Raw genomic sequence first — 14,711 nt, 5'->3', positions numbered from 1 at the left:
GGGTTGTCTTGCCCTGACAACCAAAAACACACATCTTTGGTGACATTGTTGATTTCACAAGTCCTGTGACTGCAGCACTCAAACGATTACTTCCCTAAAGCCGATCACAGCGCGTTAATGGGCGTGCATTTGCTCTCTCGCTCTAGCGTCCTTCCGGGAGAAGAGCCCGTACGGCCCATACAAGGACATTCTGTCCTTGTTGACGTCACTTTGGCCCATACTCGGAAAAAAACTTTCCGAAACTTATGAGAAACCGGAAGGAGTATTTTTGGCACAGAAATACTCCATCAAACGTCCAACTTTTATAAAAAAAAACTTTGTCCATGTTTAGCATGGAATCCAAGTCTTTAACAGTGTAAAAAGCTCACTACGCATGAAACAGCATTTCATCCCCCCCCCCCCCCCTTTAACAAGGGAAACTGACACACCTGGAGCAGACTAATGAAAAATGGAAAAAACTACATCCTGGCCACAGGAAACAGGACACAGAAACTAGGCACAGATAAACATTTTCAACTTTTCAAAAATCACCTTTTACTCTCAGGAACATTGCGCGAATTAGACCTTTTCTTTCTTTTGCTGATGCAGAAAGGCTTAATACATGACTTCATTAAGTCTAGGTTAGATTATTGTAATGCCTTGTTGTAAATTTCTAAGCAGACTACAGTATATTAAAAATTCTCCTGCACATGTGCTAACTCATACCTCTCCTCGGGAACCCATTATTTCACCTGTGCTTTCACAGTGGCTTCCTATTAGAATGTTGGTTAAAGGGATAGTTCACCCAAAAATTAAAATGATCCCATAATTTACTCACCCTAAAGCCATCCTAGGTGTATATGACATTCTTCTTTCAGACGAATACAATCGGAGTTATATTAATAAATGTCCTGACTCTTCCAAGCATAATAATGGCATTGAATGGCAGCCCAAAATTTTAAGCCCAAAAAAGTGTATCCATCCACCAATTTATCCTTATAGGAAAATTATGGGGCATATAAAACAGGCTTAATGGACCACTTGTAACATGTTTCTGCAGTTTTAAAATACAACCCCTCCTTGTGAAAGATCTGTAATGTTACATATATGTGACATTGGGCGTTTATGATACATTTTTTATGTTACATATATGTTACATTGGGCATTTATTTCTCAGTTTAAGAAAAAAACATTTTATAATTTTTTTGCTAAATAAGAGTTTTTTTCTGTTTCTTTTCTTTTCCACAACATATATCAAAATTATGCGTATTATTCAAAACATATCAAGCCATGGACGGATCTTCCAACACTTATCCCCTGCTTGCTGATTTTAAGAATCATTGTTGTCAGTGAAATGTAGACATGCTAGTAGAGTCTGAAAACAGTTGCGTGACATATTGTCAGTCACCATGGTATGTCATTTTGTCATTTTCCCAAGTATGCATGATTTCCTGGCATTTGGTGCAGATCATGCGCAGATCAATAACAATCAATATTTCCATTTTTTTAAACAGTGCTGTTAACATTTTTCTGAGTCCCAGATTTTATAAAACACATAGAGAAAGTATATAACACTAAAAAAATAATTGAATCAGCTAAATTAATTGAGCAGCTCATTAATATTTTTCTTAATATGACAAATACATCACATCAAAATTCCACCAACTGTTGTAAGGTTAACAGCCCGATGTGACATATATGTCACCACAATATTTTCGTAACTTGTTTTATATCAATTTGTTTAAGAAATTTATTAAAATCAGGTTAAGTGTAATCTATGATAAGTTATTAAAATGTTAGAATTGTTGCATGGGTTGAAACCTACCTTTAGTAACAAAAACAAGTGTTTTAAAAAATTGCTGACACTGCAATATGTGCTAACCAGACAGGCCACCATTTTGGAAATGTTGCTGTTCATGTTTGTTAGCCCAGGACATTTTACAAATCCAGACCAGACAATGTTCTACAGCCATGTCAGGAATAAAGAGTAGGCCTAGCCTATCCATGTCACACAGTAAAGATTTTGGCCATATACCTATCCAAGTCACAGACAGTATCAACGTCAGTTGGCTATACTTATTGTATTTCGCCCAAGAGTGTTACTGCGGCCTCAACGCTTCGCCCTCGCCTACTCTGAGCTCGATTGCTATGTCTGAGGTAAACCACGCCCTCCTCATTACCCTACACACAAAAAAATGTAGGAATAAATAAATGTAGAAATACATAAATGTAGGAATAAATAAATGTAGAAATACATAAATGTAGGAATAAATAAATGTAGAAATACATAAATGTAGAAACATAAATGTAAAAATAAATAAATGTATAAAATAAATAAATGTAGAAATTAATAAATGTGCAAATAAATAAAAATAGAAATGAATAAATGTATAAATAAATAAAATAATAAATAAACAAATATGGAAAAAAATATATATACATAAATAAGGAAATAAATGTATAAATTATTATTTATTTTAGTTTTTATTACATTTATTTGTATATTTATTTATGTATTCATTTATTTTTAATATTGGCAGCTTTGGAATTCCATAGTCTTAAAGCTATTAATGATGTCCCATGTACTTGAATCTGACACTGGGACGTGCCCCATGCTGAAGCATAGACCTGTTGTGTACGTTGCATGTGACACTTTCATATTGGGGAAGTTATGTGTCTGTTACATACTGGGTACTCTTGTTTTTAAGTGCCACTGTTACATTTTGGGCTCATTTTCAATTGGATCAACATTTTAACATTTTAAAGTTTGTGTGACTTGTACTTGTTTTTAAAAAATATATACCATATTGCTAATTTATCAGCCATATGCTACGGAAGCTTGTTTCCACCACAGAATAAAAAATAAAAAAATAATTGTAACTTTTTATCTCACAACTCTGACATTTTTTTTCTCTTGCAATTCTTACTTGATTTTCAGAATTGCATCATATAAAGTTGGAATTGTGAGTTATTAAGTCAGAATTGTGTGATATCAAATCAGAATGCGTGATATAAAGTCGCAATTGCGAGTTTATATCTCGCAATTCAGAATTTTTTTCTCAGAATTGCGAGTTCATATCTTATGATTTTATAACACGCAATTGCTAGATATAAAGTGAGCATTGTGAGATATAAACTCATTCATCTTTTTTTCCCCTCAGAATTGGACTTTATAACTCACAATTGTGAGTTTATATCTCACAATTCTGACTTTATATCATGCAATTCTGACATTATATCTCACAATTCAGACTTTTTAACTTGCAATTACGCATTTATATCTCGCAATTCTGAGAAAAAAGTCAGAAATTTGAGATGTAAACTCACAATTGTGAGATACAAAGTCGAAATTATCTTTTAAAATGTTTTTTTTTTCTGTGGTGGAAACAAGGTTCCATAATATGCTAATATAATTATAGTAAATCAAAACACTTAACACTTTTAACTATAGATATGTATTGGACTTAAAGGCAATTCTTAGCCTTTTTTATTGTTTTTGTGTGTGACCACAAGATTTGATTGTCATTTTCAGCCCAGGGCAAGCTGAGCTGCACCTGTTTGTCACATGAGATTCATCACAGAAGTAAACTTTATTCAAATCCAAGTCATGGCAACTTGTTTAACAGGGCTAGTTCTGCATTGGGGATGTTCTATAATCTCATGCTTTCATTTGTGTGTGTGTGTGTGTGTGTGTGTGTGTGTGTGTGTGTGTGTGTGTGTGTGTGTGTGTGTGTGTGTGTGTGTGTGTGTGTGTGTGTGTGTGTGTGTGTGTGTGTGTGTGTGTGTGTGTGTGTGTGTGTGTGTGTGTGTGTATACTGACTTGTGGTATGCCTTTGATTGCCTGTATGTGCATAATGGGACCGGATGTTTATGTGGTTGGAAATGTGTTCATGTGAGAAGCATACCCACAGTTAAAGAGGCTGTTTAGAAAATGTATAAGAGATATCTGAATACGTATAAAACAGATACATTCAAGGCCGCTGAGGGAAAGCAAATTAGTCAATCCCACATTAAACTCACAGTATTCATTTATTTTCTTTCTTTCTATAAAAAAAATCTTTCTAACCTCAAACTTTAAAGGTAGTGTATCATGTTTTCAACAAAAATATGAAGCAGCACAACTGTTTTCGACATTGATAATAATAAGAAATAGTTTTAAATCAGCATATTAGTATGATTTCTGAATGATCATGTGACACTGAATAATGAAGTAATGGCTGCTGAAAATTAAATAAATTACATGTTAAAATAATTTTCAAATAGAAAACAGCTATTATTAACTGTTAATATTATATTGTAAAAAATATTTCAAAATGACTGTTTTACTTTATTTTTGATCAAATAAATGCAGCCTTAAGATACTTTTTTCAAAAACATTAAACAATCTTAATTATACAAAATATTCAAAACCAGTAATGTCCTTGTAGCACTTATCTAATAATTAGCAATAGTTTAATGGATTGCTTATTGTATAATACAGTTTGGATTTGAACTTGTCAGAAGATTTAGGGATCGCTAAGGAGGTAGCGGGTTGTACTGAGAAACAACAGACAGACACAAGATTAAATTTGAAATAGAAATATAATTGATTTCACCTTTAAAGAAAATATAGAAAGTTAATCAAATAAAATAAAGTAAATTACAAAATCACATGGACAAACAATAAAACTGACTGAAAATTCCCTCTGAGTGCACTCGGTTTTTCCCTGAAATATATGCACAGACCGGTCAATTCAGTACATCAAAAATAATTAAAAAATAAAATAAAATAAAAATAAAAGAATACACAAAGAGAAAGTGTAGTGTCTCTCTCAAAAGACCTCAAGTGTTCTCATATGTTTACAATGTCTCTTGATCTGGTCTATGGATGACCATACACCCTTAAAATTTCTCTTGCTTCACGATAACTGGAAAACTCAAAGAAAGGATATCGTCGTCCTCTCCATGATGTATTTTCTTCTACTCTGCTAAAGGTTTGCTTGGCTCGCCATCCAAAATGGAGTTCACAGGGTGTCACAGAAGATCGCTCGGGTGTCACGTTTCCAAGATTCAAGAAAGAAGAAAAGAGAGAAGAAAGAAAAAATAGAAACAAGAAAGACAAAGAAAAAAAAACCTGGCCTCTGAATCAATAGCGTTTCACTTATACAGACACGTGGCCAACAATGGCGACGGTGAAACTCTTTGATCGATTTTTTTGCTCTCACACAGGCGCACCTCTATTACAGGCGTGCGCGACCACAAAATGGCGTCACGAACTAATAGATTGTATTACTATATTCAGTCGGCTTCTTACTCCGAATGCATCGAAGTAATTGAATTTTGAACTTCCTCTTACTTTTCGAAGGGTTGAAGTCTAAATTTGATCAGTTTGGATCACATTGATCGATCACGTCTGCTCTCTCCATCAAGGTCGTCTCTTCTGTCATCGCGCATGCTCATTGACACGCACGGCGCAAAATGACAAAGAGCTCTCATTCGTCAATCACTGAGGATTAATCTGGAAATTAATTTGCATTAATTTATTTATTCTTAATCAGTTTTACACCTCTTACTGACTTTTAATAAGGGAATATGATATAACTAGATGGTATATAAATTAAATAATCCCCTTTATTTAACCTGTGTTACATCCTTTTTTATTATTTCTCATTTTAAGTGTTATGTACATCATGAAATGTGTTAGAATAAACTTGATTTTGTCAGGGTTCTGTCACTTCTGTCTAGTTTATTCATGGTTTTGTGACAGAGCCCTGACACTCCTGTATTGTTTGTCTTGTCTTGTGTGAGCGCGCAGCTTTGAGCATGCTCGAGCTGCATGCTCTTCTGTCCTTGTGTTTTGTGTGAGGGCGTGGTGTTTGGATCCCAGCACTTCGGTCTAGTTTGGGTTTCAGTTTTGTGTTGGGATTCGGACATTCATGCTCCGCGTGTTTGTTTTGTCTCGAGCGCACAGAATGAGCATTTGCTCGTTCTCGTGCGCTCTGTCTTGTCATGTGAGCGTGTGCTCTTCTGTCTGTGTGTTGTGTTCTGTGTAGCACACAGTTCATGTTTACATCGGCCGTGTGCTTTCATGTTATGTTTTGTCTTATGTTGTGTAGCACGTGGTTGGTGTTTTTCACTGGCTACGTGCTTTTATGTTGTCAAGTTTTTGTGTGAACATGCAGCTGATGAGTTTTCATTAGCTGCATGTTCATGTCACGTTTGGTGTGAGCACATGTCTTGTCAAGTGTTTCTTTGTGCCATGTGCTCGTGTCCATTGTCTAACCCCGCCCACCTTGTTTCCTGATTATTGGTTCATTTGCCCCACCTGTCTTCCCTCGTTACCCTCTTTTGTTTGTTCCATCGTCGTTGTATTAACCTCATGTTTCCCTGCTCCCTGCAAGTCAAGTCGTGCCAAGCAAAGTCAAGTCTGTTTTTTCCCCCTCGGGGTAGTTTTGTTTTGTCTTGTTTTATTTTATTATTATCATTAAAAGCCCATTTTCACCTGCATCTTTGAGTCCTCGCTCCTTTCCCTTCACCAACCTTGACAGATTTGCCTTGCTCTGCCTAAAAATAACTTTGTGCACAATAAGAAAACATAAACTGTCTGTAAATCCCTTAATTCATTTGGGATTCATTTGGCATTTTTGTGAAAATTATCAAAAATGCTGGCACTGACTGGCAACTTTTAAAAAAAATGCTGGCTGGGAAAGAGTCAAAGTACACTTAAAGATATATTTCAAGTATAAATATTAATACCTAAATAGGAAAATAGTACTTAAAGTGCAGACATAATATATAAATAGTAAACTATATCCTATGTTAAGTTCACTTAAAGAAAAGTTACAAGCATACTTGCAGTATAACTAAGAGTATACTTCAAAGTTTACTTAACTAAAAAATGTACAACAAGAATTTGACTAGTAATCAATTAGTATGCCTAAATTCACTATAAGGCCTCAGAATTGCAAATGTCACCTCTGCTTGAATATGTTGTAGATCCTTTTTTGGGGTTAATTTCCCGCACGATTTTATGCCTATAATGCCTTTTTTTCATGCTTCTGTTTAGTTAATCATTTTTTAATAATCTTGATGTGGCACTTTTAAACCACTTCTGGCCTCTGTGGTCAGAAGCTAGATAGGAAGTTGCAGCCAAGAGCCAACCAATCTGAATAAACATCTGTGTTCATCTAAGTGTTTTTTTTTTTTTTTTGAGCGAGAGAGTGTAAAAGACAGAGTTGATTCCATCTTAATTTCTAGATATTTGTGAAGTTCAGGTGAGTAGATTGTCTTTTTTATTTGCGCCTTGGTTGTTAAATAAGCTTAAATTTCTTCAGACAAGGAAAAAAACTGAAACTATAGTTAGATGTTTTTAGTGCATTATTGTTTCCATGACCTACGGTGGCGCATTACTGCCACATATTATTTTTTCCACTCAATTATGTCGTAATAACGAAATATCATGTCGTAAAAACTACATCTTTTCTCGTAATAACGAGATGTTTTGTCGTTAAAACTACATAGTTTTCTCGTTTAAAGAACATATATTTTCTCTTAATAAGGACTGTTATATACCGATGTGTACAAAATATGCCTTATCCGCATTAGAGAATTTATGCCTATGTGCCTTTGTCACACTTCTATGTTTGAAAAGCAGAAAATAGGCTCAGCGTAAAATAGGCTCTTCCGCTGCCTGTATCAATGGCAGTGCCCATTGCACGAAATTGTTGTCATTTATTTCTGCCTACAGTTCATAACAGATAGCCTTCATCTAAATCAAAATTTCTCAAACTTTTTGGGGCCATGGACCGCTCATGATTAGCCACAGTGGTAATTTAACCTAGTAATGACGGACCCATGGGTGCAGCCACAAATATCATAACTACCTATAGGCTTACTGAATTAAGACATATATTCAAGAAATGTATTAAAAACAAAAATATGCTATAGTTTCAGGCTTACTCAAAGGCCGTGGAAACAGACCAGTGGGTTTGTTACGCACATCAATCCATTCCCGACATTATTGGTTTGCTTCTTATTTGTTAAATATACAGGCAATAAGTTGATGAAACATTGATCAAAATGAACATAAATTAAAATATACATCGATCAATATTTTTTCACAACAAATCCTTTAAATGTAACGATATTCAATGCAAAACAAGTATGTATGTGGCAGCAATGCGTCACAGCTTACAAATAACTTCTCAGCAGTTTCTTAAGTTAACTGGTTGATCAACTGTCTTCAACTAAAGCTGAAAAAATAGAAACTGTAAGAAATAATTTCTTTCTAATTTTAATAACTTTGTATATGAGCACATGTAATTAAAATGTATCACAATGTTTAATGAAGTTTGAGAAGTAATTATAGAGATTATTTAGCTTTATTCAGTAATACTTACTTCGTTTAATTTAAATAAAATGGTTGTATTCTCGTGTAAGGCTTGTTGTTTTTAGGTGTAGAGAAATAAAAAATATTGAGGTAAAATGGGGAAAATATAATTACTTACAACTAACAACAAAAAATATGACCTGCAGTGTCTGTCATTAATAGTTGCTACAGAATCCAGTCACACCTTTGAACTGCAATTCTGGACATTTGAAAATGTAGCTCAGGGTGTAGACAAAAATTATCAGACAGCATCATTGTAGAAAAACTTATAAGAGCGCCATCAAGTGGAGATGTGGAAAAATAACAGAAAAAAGTTGTCAGTTACGTATTTTCATTCAACACAAGCAATGCAGGTCACACCAGTTATGTAAGACATCTTGAGATGTTATATATATATATATATATATATATATATATATATATATATATATATATATATATATATATATATATATATATATATATATATATATATATATATATATATATATATATATATAAAAGAGTGTGATACATAGGATGACTGCAACTTTAAATTTGACTCAGATTATTGCTCTTGTTTAGTTTAGAGGGTATAAGGGTTCAGATCCACATGACATATAAAACACTTATAAACATATTTTAGAGCCAAAGAACAACAAGACAAATACAAATCCAGATGTATATGTATGATATGAAATTGTTGTTTGAGTTACTGCTACACTATACAGAGAGTATGACGTCAGTTTCGATGTTGTTGTGGGTATCAGTCTGGAAGGGTGTGTCCATTTTACAAATGTCTCAGCTTTGGCAGCACTGTGCTTCTTATGAGGTCAAGAGACTTGTGGGCCACATGACAAAGAAGACATTTTCGACACAATCCAAAATTTGGTGTCCAAGGAATTGCTTTAAAGTTTTGTTTAGAATCTAAGCACTAGTATACAGAAAATGTCCTGATTGTGAAATGCTCAGTAAGTAGTGGTTGGGGGTTGGGCCACTTCTGTCCAAACTTGTTCACCTGGTTTCCGATGCATTCTTTGAAAAACAGAGTGTTGATGCCTAGTTGAATAACTTTACCTGAAACACTAAATGTCTTAACTGTCCTGTTGTTGTGGTTGTCAATCCTGCCATTTTTCAGATTCTATAAGACATTTAATTGGCACGACAAGTGTTTACATTAACCAAAACGTGGGTGTTTTAAATGCTGTGTTGAACTTACTGTGGCAATTTATTGTAGGGGTACTTTAAAAAAAAAAAAGATTATCCCATTCCATATCACCAGCACCCTACCTCATGTAATTTAAACAGATTAATTAAAATGATAAACAGTACAGTAAACATTATAATTCAAAACTCCAAATAAAATAATATTGGGGTAATAATATGAAAAAAAAAAGAAACAAAAAAATCCTCAAAATTCTACAAACATAACAGACACACTGTGAGAGCATGTTAGTCAATTGTGTCAAAAGTGTCTATACTGTACACTGTCCCATTTGTTTCTTTGAGGGTTCCAGCCCACCTTGCCTGGTCATGATATTTCTAGCTTTTTAACATGTAAATGAAGAGCTTGTGTGGTATTGTACATTATTTCACATTAGACCAGAGAATATGTTGATTTAGAGACCATTACTGTCTTTCCAAACATATTAACCATAATAATCACAAATCAAATCATAATCAAAATTACGTTCTTACCTTAAAATAGTTTGTTTTCTTGTGAATCCTCACCTCAGGAGGGTAATGGTCATGTATGATTTCACCTGAGAATCTTAAGTAATTTGTAACTTATTTGACAAAATTATAATTAATTAAACTGATTGTGTTATACTCCATACATTTTCCTACTCTTATCTACACATTTAAGTTATTCTTAATATTTGGTGACAGTACTTTTTATTAATTTCATAATTAAATATTATTTTTTAAACATTGTTTTTAAAAACTCAATTAAAACTCTTTTAAAACTCAATATGTGACCCTGGACCACAAAACCAGTCATAAGTCGCACGGGTATATTTGTGGCAATAGCCAACAGTACATTGTATGGGTCAAAATGATAAATTTTTCTTTTATTTAAAAAATCATTAGAATATTAAGTGAAGATCATGTTCCATGAATATATTTAGTAAATTTCCTTCCGTAAATATATAGACATTTTTTTAGTAGTAGTAATACGCATTGCTAAGGACTTCATTTGGACAACTTTAAAGGTGATCTTTATTTAGAATTTTTTGCACCCTCAGATTTCCTATGAGTTTTTATTCAACTTTCAGATAATGTATAAATCTCAATTTCAAAAATATTTACCCTTTACTGGTTTTGTGTTCCAGGGTCACATTATATATTTGTATTTTTCCCTCGTTATTATGCACTTTTAATCACAATTGTGTATGAAATGTAGGCTAAATAGTAGCCTATTATACACATAAATAAACTTGCCTTACATCTGTAGCCTAAGTGCTAGTGTGTTAGTCATCTTGTGTTTCACTTCAGTACCCTTGGTCATAGGCTAAGCTACACCCTGCAGCAATGCAGCAGTTTCACCTGATGGGTATCAGAGTTTGCATGTGTCGAGTTTCAACCGAAAATCTTTGTTGGTGCTTTACATTTCCAAAATGGAGAAAGGACGTTTTGCGTTTATTCTCGATGCGTCAAGTGTCCAAATATGGTCATGGGCGGAAAAAAGGTGAGTCTGTTAAGAGTTATTTCCGCCCACTTACACCTGACGTCGTTGCAGGTACACCTCAAACAGGTATACATAATTTGTCACCTGCAGCGCGTTTACATCAGTCGTTTGGCGGGGTAGCGAGAGAGAGAGAGAGAGAGAGAGAGAGAGGATACCTGCTGGATCTATTCTTTATAAAGCTCAAAGTCTAACAGTCTATTAAGCGGAGTTACTCACCTTGGTTGGATTTTGTTCGGTTTTCAAGCTTAGCAGAGTTGTTTTGGTAAGAAGACCTCCGCGTTTTAGTGATAAAATGGCGCATTCTGGGTATTAACATATGCCTACACATCAGTTCCTCGTACGGAGTGACTTCTAACGCCGAGATTGTTGGTTTCTGTTTTTCAGTTCATACCCATGATGAAGGTTTTAATCGCCTTGTTTGTTGTGGTGTTAGTGGATGTGGTCGCTCCAGATTGTAAGTAGGCTAATTTTTTTTTATTTAAAAAAAAAAAAAAGACTTAAATGTACACTTACATAGTGCATATAAATCGGGTTAAATTGTTTACTTCTTGTTTTATCAACTTGTTAGTTGGAAGACAAACAAAACAACAAAGAGATCCTGGGTGTGGTTCTGTGTGGGGGGAGGGGGCTTAACGCTACTTTGCTACTTTATACATTTAAAATTGGTTTTATCTACCAAAAAAAAGTTTAGAACATTTAAACTATCATTATCTTTATTTTAATCCAACAGGTGCTTCAGGTATTTGTGATACTATGAAATGGGGGAGATGTGATGGAACCCCATGCCAGTGCACTCTTCAGTTTACTGACGCCTTCAAACAGCCTATTGATTGTACAAAGTGTGAGTTTTCCTTTAAATTTGCTCTTGAATTGTTTTTAAACTAATGTTTTTTGGGTAGTTTGACATCCCTTCCTAAGTGTATAACTTGGGCTGTATGAAAAAAGGTCTAAACTAGCCTGGTTTACTGGCTTTTGGTTTTTCAGTGTGGTTTTAGAGGGGCTTTGGAAACCCCACCTAAATTAGCACCAACTTGCCTTGCTGAGACCAACCAGGAAGGTTTAATCGTGTTCTCATGAAGTATATTAAGTGTTTTTCTATCCTCCCCACAGTGGTTCCCAAATGCTTCCTCATGAAAGCGGAGCTGTACCGGGCCAGCAAAAACCTGAGCACAAGATCAATTGGTGGGAAGCCAGTAGAGTCTGCCTTTGTGGACAATGATGGCATCTATAACCCAGAGTGTGAGAGTGATGGGAAGTTCAAGGCTGTCCAGTGTAACAACACTGATGTGTGCTGGTGTGTCAACAGTGCTGGTGTACGTAGAAGTGACAAAGGAGACAAGAACATCAAGTGTGAGCCTGTGGAGACATAGTGAGTGCACTTGTATTAGCAAAGCATGTTAACAGGACACTTCTGACGGACACGCCTAGTATAAGGTGTGGTCCGTATTGTATTTGTGGAAGGATGTGCAACTTGATGGCCTGACAATGATTTTTTTTCCCCCTTCTCCCGTCTAGTTGGGTTCGCCTGGAAATGAAGCATAAAGAAGCATCACCTCTCGATGCTGCCAAATTGAGGACGTATGTAATGTTTTTTTTCTAGACCATGTGGAATATGAAGCCCTGCTTTTTGAAGTGTTGTTTTTGATAATTTATTACTGTTTTTGTAGTGGAATTGAGAATGCTTTGCTGACACGCTACAAGTTGGAGAAGCAATTTGTGTCTGAGGTTCAGGTAAGACCTTAACCATTGTAATGCAACCCCTCAATTTGTTGTACAGTACCTAACCCCCCACCCCCTTTCATCTTCAGTATGACAAAGATGGCCGTCTCATTGTTGTGGATGTCAAAAAGACTATTGGACAAGCTCTTCCAGACCTGTCCCTCATGACCTACTACATGGAGAAGGATGTTAGTCTCTTTTTTTTTTTTCTTTTTTATAAATGCTTGGTTTAATATTTTGTAACGTGTATGTGTGTGCTCTCATCTGTCTTTCATAGATCAAAGTTAAGCCCCTGTTTCATAATGAACTACCATTTGAGCTCAGTGTTGAGGGATCAAAAGTGACCATGGAAAGTATCCTGGTGTACTATGTAGACGAAAAGGCGCCCACCTTCACCATGCAGAAGTTGACTGGTGGCATCATTGCTGTCATTGTGGTGGTCAGCTTGATTGTGCTTGCAGGACTTCTTGTTCTGGTAAGTGTGCATGTAGACTATGTAGATGCATTTATGTACGTGTATGTTGTCTAACTATTGTTGTTGTTCTCTTAGTTCTATCTTGCACGACGACAGAAGGCCCATTACGCTAAAGCACAGGTTAGTTTTCATTTATTTCATTATCCAAACTCTGCTACTTTCCCAAAAGGGAGCAAGCTTCTGTTAACACATTTCCTTCTCTTGCAGCCCAGAGAGTTGGAGACCATGTCTTAAAGCTATTAATGATGTCCCATGTACTTGAATCTGACACTGGGACGTGCCCCATGCTGAAGCATAGACCTGTTGTGTATGTTGCATGTGACACTTTCATATTCAGGAAGTTGTGTCGATTACATGCTGGGTACTCTTGTTTTTAAGTGATGTCACTGTTACATTTTGCTATTTAATGAGGGCTCATTTTCAATTGGATCAACATTTTAACATTGTACAGTTTGTGTGACTTGTAAATTTTTAATAAAATTTGTTAAATGTCATTGTTTTGTTTTTATAAATGTACCATATTCCTGATTATCTGCCATATTCAGATTGGCATCTGTATTGGCCTTAATGAAGAGGACAGTCCTACCACAACTCTTAATATATATATTTTTAAACAACCAAAATTTGTCATTTTCAGCCCAGGGCAAGCTGAACTGCACCTGTTTGTCAAATGAGATCCATCACAGAATTAAATCTTATTCAAATCCAAGTCATGGTAACTTGTTTTAGGGGCTAGTTTTACATCAAGAACACTTGACACGGTTTGATTTAGGAAAGGTATCCCTTTTTTTTTTTCCGGTAATTGGTAAATAACTGCAATAAATGGCAAGACCAAGAAACAAACCAGTGTTTTTATAATTACAATATGTATAACAAATACAAGTTTACAACGTCAAGCTGCATAATGAACTAATAGCTGGAAGCAGATGGCAGCGGAAGTCAGATACATTTAGTTTACAAATTTCAGGGCCTGCTTTTACTTTAAAAATAAATATGTAAGTTTTAAATGATACATGGCCTAAAGTGTCTGTCCTGCCTTTGTATGAAGGTTGGTTTCTTTCAGAATTTAGAACAAGGGGCTGTTTATTAACTTAAAGCTGCTGACCATTTGCAGAGAAGGACTAATAATTAAACCCACGGGAGAGCTCTGCATTGAGCTTTTTTTGAAATACTGGTCAGACCTGTTGCTCAAGTTTCAGGCCACAATGTTCCTATATCGTTGTGGTATGACTTATGCAAATGTGTGACTAACAAAGGCCTCAATCTTCTTTTGTGAACCAGGAAGCTGTCTTTACTCAAATTCTGTTCTGGTTGAGTTAGTAAGGCTTTAACAGGTACATTAATGAATGACCAATATTAGTAATGAAAAGCTTTCCCACACTTGCTTAGTAATGTTAGGTTACAAATGTGTACAATAATAGCAAAGACGTTGATGTATGATTTGTGCCAAAAATCCAAAGTCAGAAGTAAATCTGACTTGTTATTTTAAGAGAAATCTTCAC

At 35.1% G+C, this 14,711-nt stretch overlaps 1 protein-coding gene across 1 annotated transcript; it reads left to right on the top strand.

Annotated features, from left to right (window-relative positions):
* Nucleotides 1-11,043: 11,043 nt before the first annotated feature.
* epcam (epithelial cell adhesion molecule) lies at nucleotides 11,044-14,042 on the top strand. Its single transcript, XM_079843678.1, has 10 exons — nucleotides 11,044-11,277; nucleotides 11,400-11,469; nucleotides 11,746-11,856; nucleotides 12,126-12,384; nucleotides 12,531-12,593; nucleotides 12,683-12,746; nucleotides 12,824-12,922; nucleotides 13,012-13,209; nucleotides 13,285-13,329; nucleotides 13,417-14,042. The coding sequence occupies exons 2-10, from the start codon at nucleotides 11,409-11,411 to the stop codon at nucleotides 13,441-13,443; spliced, it is 927 nt and encodes a 308-aa protein (XP_079699804.1). The 5' UTR covers nucleotides 11,044-11,277; nucleotides 11,400-11,408; the 3' UTR covers nucleotides 13,444-14,042.
* Nucleotides 14,043-14,711: the final 669 nt, after the last annotated feature.

The sequence above is a fragment of the Gobio gobio genome (genome assembly GCF_949357685.1).
Source record: "Gobio gobio genome assembly, chromosome: 18".
Taxonomy (NCBI): Eukaryota; Metazoa; Chordata; class Actinopteri; order Cypriniformes; family Gobionidae; genus Gobio; species Gobio gobio.
Note: the sequence above shows the minus strand (reverse complement) of the source record. Positions and strands in the feature narration are given on the sequence as shown.